This window comes from Bison bison, unplaced genomic scaffold (assembly GCF_000754665.1).
Source record: "Bison bison bison isolate TAMUID 2011002044 unplaced genomic scaffold, Bison_UMD1.0 scf7180017864516, whole genome shotgun sequence".
Taxonomy (NCBI): Eukaryota; Metazoa; Chordata; class Mammalia; order Artiodactyla; family Bovidae; genus Bison; species Bison bison.
The window spans coordinates 10,371,881-10,378,187 of NW_011495069.1; the positions used below are offsets into that span (position 1 = coordinate 10,371,881).

At 42.2% G+C, this 6,307-nt stretch overlaps 1 protein-coding gene across 1 annotated transcript in view; it reads right to left on the minus strand.

Moving 5' to 3' along the window:
- DNAJC8 (DnaJ (Hsp40) homolog, subfamily C, member 8) overlaps positions 1-6,301 on the minus strand; it is a 24,710-nt gene extending 18,409 nt beyond the window's left edge. Inside the window, exons 1-2 of the mRNA XM_010830161.1 lie at positions 6,235-6,301; positions 3,000-3,101 (exon numbers count right to left, since the gene is read on the minus strand). Of these exons, the coding sequence (XP_010828463.1) occupies positions 3,000-3,101; positions 6,235-6,252 (120 nt within the window). The 5' untranslated portion in view covers positions 6,253-6,301. The remainder of the gene's footprint in view (positions 1-2,999; positions 3,102-6,234) is intronic.
- Positions 6,302-6,307: the final 6 nt, after the last annotated feature.

A 6,307-nucleotide genomic window follows, 5' to 3' on the forward strand; every position in this document is an offset into this window, starting at 1 on the left:
ACCACAGTTCAAAAGCATCAATTCTTCGGCACTCAGCTTTCTTCATAGTCCAACTCTCACATCCATACATGACCACAGGAAAAACCATAGCCTTGACTAGACGGACCTTTGTTGGCAAAGTAATGTCTCTGCTTTTCAATATGCTATCTAGGTTGATCATAACTTTCCTTCCAAGCAGTACGCATCTTTTAATTTCATGGCTGCAATCACCATCTGCAGTGATTTTGGAGCCCCAAAAAATAAAGTTTGACACTGTTTTCACTGTTTCCCCATCTATTTCCCATGAAGTGGTGGGACCAGATGCCATGATCTTCGTTTTCTGAATGTTGAGCTTTAAGCCAACTTTTTCACTCTCCTCTTTCACTTTTTTCACAGTATATACTATCTCAATTTAAAATACAACAGAATGGATATACCGTCAGATTCTTTTATCACGTTTCAAATATATCATCTTCCCCTCTGTCCTCCCCAAAATCATAACTAAATGATTAATGATCAGTTAAGTTATGCTTAATTAATGATTAGTTATGATTAAGTTTCAGCTTTTTCATTTTCTTCTTCTCTTTCAAATATGTTAAGTGGGACCAAGCAAAGTAGACATCTACTTTGGGTAGGAAGTCAAGATGGCCAAAGCAGAGCGTCAGAGTCTACCTGGGACAAAGAAGACAGGAACCCCAGGAGGAGTGTCAGCCAGTCACGTGGTGCTGGAACCCAAGCTGGTGAGAAGAGCATCCACAGAAGGCTAACTCGACAGGAAGTGCCAAAGTGGGTTGAAGAGGGCATCTCTATGGACAGGCAGCCTGCCCCCTGGTGTCAGAACCTAAGCAGGGTGAGACTGCCAATATAGATGGGCACAGAGTGCAGGAGCCCAACAAGGACATCTCCGTGAAACCCAAGCCTAGCATGGGGTGTGCAAGCCGAGGCACAGTGAGGTGGGTGTCCATGGAAGAGGGCATCAAAGTAACAGAGCAGCCCAACTGGGACCAGGAGCCCAGGTATTACTGGCACAGAGAGCTGGAACATGAGCAGAGTGAAGAGGACCTCCACGCAGGGAGTGATCTGGAGTATGAAGTCAGAACCCAAGAAAGGTGACGAGGGTGTTCCCAGAGGAAGGTAGCCTAACACGGGGTGTCAAAGCCAGAGCAGGACAGGAAGGATGCCTGCCTGGTGGGGAGGATGCCGGACCCAGGAAGGATGAAGACAGTTCCCAGCAGCTGGAGGGCAGGCACGGAGGGCAGAGCCAGGTGAGACCCACACCCACAGCGAAGGTGACCTGGCAGTGGAGTTGAGAGTTCAGAGGTGGGGAGAAGGGTTTCTGCATAGTGAGGCAACCTGGGGTTGGTGTGAGAGTGAAGCAGGGAGAGGAGGGCATTCACACGAGGGAAGGGATGGGAGATCAGATTCATACACGGGGATCAATTAAGTAAACATATATATTAGAGACAGTGGGAGGGCCTTGGTTAAGAATTTGCCTTGCAATGCAGGGAACAAGGGTTTGATCCCTGATCAGGGAACTAAGTTCCCACAGGCCAAGGAGCGACTAAGCCTGAGTGCCACAACTACCAAGCTTGCGTGGCACAGCTAGAGAGCCCATGCAACGCAACCAAAGATTCCATACAACGCAGTGAAGATCCTGTGTGCCACAACGAAGATCCGAGGCAGCCAAATGCATAAATAAAATACCAGTACTTTAAGATAACAGGAGCCAGACTGCTATCAGAGAAGGGAACTATGAACACTGGAAGAAAAACGGCCTAGAATAAACCCTGTGGTGTTGGGTTGAACTTTTACGTAATACATGTATGTGTGTGTACACACAGACACACACACGCCTTAGCCCTATCTACCAACAGGGCCTGGGAGTAATGACAATGGCAATGGGTATGCTCAGCACCCAAATCTTGACTTCTAAATATCCTTCTTCATTAAAAGGAGTTCAAGAGATCCTCAAAGAAATGGTTAATTCAAGGCTGGGTTCAGAGAAGTACAAGAGTGCCTATGAATCAAAGAATGATTAAATAAAAAGAAAAGGCAAGCACGGGCTTAAAAGTAACCTGCTGGTCAAATCTGGGATATCTGAGCATCAGAATAAATAATATTGAATCATAACCCACTGAATAAAATAGGAAACCCCAAGTCTACACTGACAAAAGAATAAACTGAAACCTCGACAAGGACAGTATATTCACACATTCTCAAAGGGTTCCTAGAAAGGGGGAAAAAGCTAATTTCATAAGCAAACCTAGCAGGCACTTCTTTAAGAGATCAACTTAACATCACTAGTAATAGGCTAAATCAAAATCATGTTCCACTTTACAGGTGACAGAGACAATGCAGTGTCACTTCTGTGCTATTCTTGTCAACACTGCATAAACTGAATCTAACGAGAAGCCGCTATGACAAGAAGTCTGCACACTTCATTGAGTAGTCCCCACTCACCAAACTAGAGAAAGACCCCTCGCAGCAATGAAGACCCAGTGCAACCAAATAAATAAATAATAGTTTAAAAAAAAAATCTACACTTCAAATAAAAAAAATTTTTTTTTAAATAAACAGCTGTTTTCTTAGATGGAATTATACATGACTATTCTTGCTATTTGTATATTTCTAATTTTTATAACAACATGATTTACTTTTATCATCAGGAAATGTCTGAAGTTATAAAACTAAGGAAATTCAAAAGTTTACATGCCTGTCTATAATCATATGATCATTTTTTGCTTGTTGAGTTATTTTATCGTGGTGAAACAGGAAAGTTTTAACAAATAAATTAAATCAAAGACCCTAAATTTACCAAGGCTAGCTATTCCATCACACCTGAAAATAAATCTATATATATCTGGGTTACTAAAAGATGACAGCAAGCTCTGCTCACAATAAAGCCACCCAAGTTCAATTCCAACTATGCACAGTACCAATTAGGTGTGTGTTTGAAGTAAGTCTGCCCACAGCTAGGTAAAATTCCTTACTGCAGGCCACATTAACATCAGACGGCTCACCTCAAACGGGTTCAAATTGAAGTAGGAGGAACCAGGACGAGTCAATCTTTCAATCTGATTTTTGGACGTTAGAACTGAATCTCTCTTCTCTATTTGTTTCACCTAAAATAAAGGGAATAAAAACCTCATTAGTAAAGCTCAGTAATGAAATGTAAATTGTCATCTCAATAATAACTCACTGACATGGTCAGCAAACATTTATTTGCGTGTCTACATGTTCAAGGTACTTTGCTAAACACTTTAGGACTAATTACAACAGTTACAAATTACTGACTTTTAATATAATGTGAAATTACAAAACCTTTACAGGTGTTCATTCTTCTCAACAATCCCTTATGGTAGGTACCACCATTATCCACATTTTTCAGATAACAAATCTAAGAGTTTGGTCAACTGACTTGTAACCACTCAACTTTTTTGTAACCACTCAACTTTTTTGTAACCACTCAGATTTTTGCCCAATCACTCAAGTTATAAACCAGAATTTTAACCCCAACAGTTTGACTCCAGAGCAGGGAGCAAGAAGATTCAAAAATAAATACGTCACAGCTATTACCTTCAAAGAGTTTCTACTCTAACGATGGAAGATGTACTTGTGAATGTTCAAACTTAATTCACAACTTTTTAAGAAAGGAAAAATACAATTACACTGAAATAGACACTAAAAAAAGTACACCTAAAAAATACATGGGAGGGAGCAAATAACTCTATCTTTCTAACTCTAATAGGAAAATCCCTGACCTGAACACGATACCAAGGAGAACAAGCACCAGGCTAGCCCCAGAAAAACATCCTTGGTGCCACTGTCAGAACTGAAATTTTAGTTGGAATGAACCTCTGGCATATTATATATACTATCTTTATTTCTATGGCCAAAACAGAGTTGGAAAGGATTTCAATAACAGGAAAAGCTAATCCTTCTCAGCACCTTCCGTCTTAACTCTTGTAAAACAGCACGCCACTCCCCACCTTCCACCATACTCTCTTTTTCCCAGTCTCATTTTTCCTCATGGCACTTACCACTACCTAACACTATATTGTACATCTGTTCATTATTTAGCCTTCTCTATAAGATGAAAGCCCTATGAAGACAGGATTCTTCTTTCTGCTGTCAACTACCATTTCTCCAAGGAGCTAAACAATACAGGGCGAAGTGCATACCAGGTGCTCAACAAACATTAGTTGAATGATGATTAAATGGTCCTCCTTTAGGCATTTTCTCTCATTAAACAAACCATGCCAGTGAATGTGTAGATTAAAAAAAAAAAAAAAAGTGTCTGAAGGGCAAGCTCTAGCACTGCTGGAGTTTCATAAGAGATACGGCTCATTTCAATGGGGCCACAAAAGGGAAAATCAGACACCCATGATGTTTGTACAGTACCTAATATGAAACCCATAGCCCATGAGCATATATCTCATTTCATGAAAACCCTTCTGTTCATAATTGCTGGGTAGCTAAGATGAAAGCAAACTACAGCAAAACAGTCATAAGTCACTGCCCCCAGGAGAAAATATTCCGTCCCACAAAAAAAACAAAAAACAGTCATCTGTGCAATACAGCTCACAGATGAAACTGACATTAAAATTTAAACAAACCAGGATTGCTTTAAAAAAAAAATTAAGAAATTAAAACAAGTTCCCCTATAATTGTTCAGTACTCATTATTGTTAGTTGCTCAGTCGTGTCCCACTCTTTGCAATCCCATGGACTGTAGCCCGCCAGGCTCCTCTGTCTATGGAATTCTTCAGGCAAGAATATTGGAGAGTAGCCATTCTTTTTTTCCAGGGGACCTTCCCCACCCAGGGTTCAAACCCGGGTCTTCTGTATAACCAGCAGATGCTGGGCAAATTCTTTACCATCTGAGCCACCAGAAAACACTGCTACCAGCAAATTAACACTTCAAAGTGAATTAGGCATTTTGAAAGTAGACTATAAGTGGATGTACTACGTTGTTTTACAATGTATTATTTCGGAGAAACTACTATGTAACAAAAGTGAAGTCGTTCAGTCGTGTCGACTCTTTTCGACTCCACGGACGGTAGCCTGACAGCCTCCTCCATCCATGGAATTTTCGGATCAAGAATACTGGAGTGGGTTGCCACTTCCTTTTCCAAGGGATCTTCCCGACTCAGGGATGGAACCCTGGTCTCCCGCACTGCAGTTAAGACTCTTTACCGTCTGAGCCATTAGGGAAGCCCAACTATGTAGCGAGCACTGTTACAAATACCAGAGATAAAAGGTGAATTTAACACGGTGCTTAACTCTGAATACATCACAGCCAGGTAGAGAGCAACTCCATTCCTCAAATCCACGCCAAGCTAAAGAAGTTCACATTCAGCCTTGTTTTTAACTTTTACAAAGTAGCTTCTTCTTTATATTTTATGAAGCTTTCTTTTAACCCTCATTAAAACTCTTGTTTTAATAATAAACCTCGTTCTACAAACGTGAAAATTGATTAGCAAAATCAATGGCTTGAAAGAATTCAGTCACAGTCATGTTAACAGCCATCCAAAAATCCAATCCGAGGTCCTATGACTCCAAGAACCATCCTTTTCTTTCATTTATTCATTCATCCACTCATTCATTCATTCACTCAACAAATACTGAGTAACTACTACGCAGGGCCCGATGGAGATACCGACAGTAAATAAGTCTCAAACCAAACTTACTCCCGTCCTAACATGATACCAAACTATTATCTGCTCTAAGACCCTGAACAAATTATTTCACCTCCCTAAACCTCCAGGTATGTCATCTGTAAAATGGAGACAGTGCCTACATGGCATGATGCACAATACCTAGCATTCTCGAATGGCAGAAATAACTACTACTAAAACTCACTACAGAGGACTAAGAGTAGAGAGTGCTTCCGTTTTGAATACAAACGGGGACCAAGCCGTTTAACTCGCCCCCAGGTAGACCCAATCTCCCAGCTGCAGAAAGCACCCGACTACGCGAACTTGGGGAACTCTGCGCGCGCCCAAGCACTTCGTTGGCCAAACTCGACGCCTCCTCACAAACGTCAGACCCCCGCCCCTTTTTAGTTTTCCAGGGGATCCCCCCTGCAGTATCAGGAGGAGACACACACACACACCCTAAGTCCCCCACCGCCGAAAAGGCCAGACAGGAGGGGCCGCCCAACGGTGCAGGCCAGGAGGATCACTGCCTTCTCCCACTGGGAGGATAGCCCCGGGCGGAGTCGCCCCAGTGCCGCCATTCCTCACTCCGTGTTTACCTCACTGTAGAAGGTCATAAATGCTTCCTCCGTGCTGCCTCCTCCACCCGAAGCCCCGCTCTCTCCTGGAGCC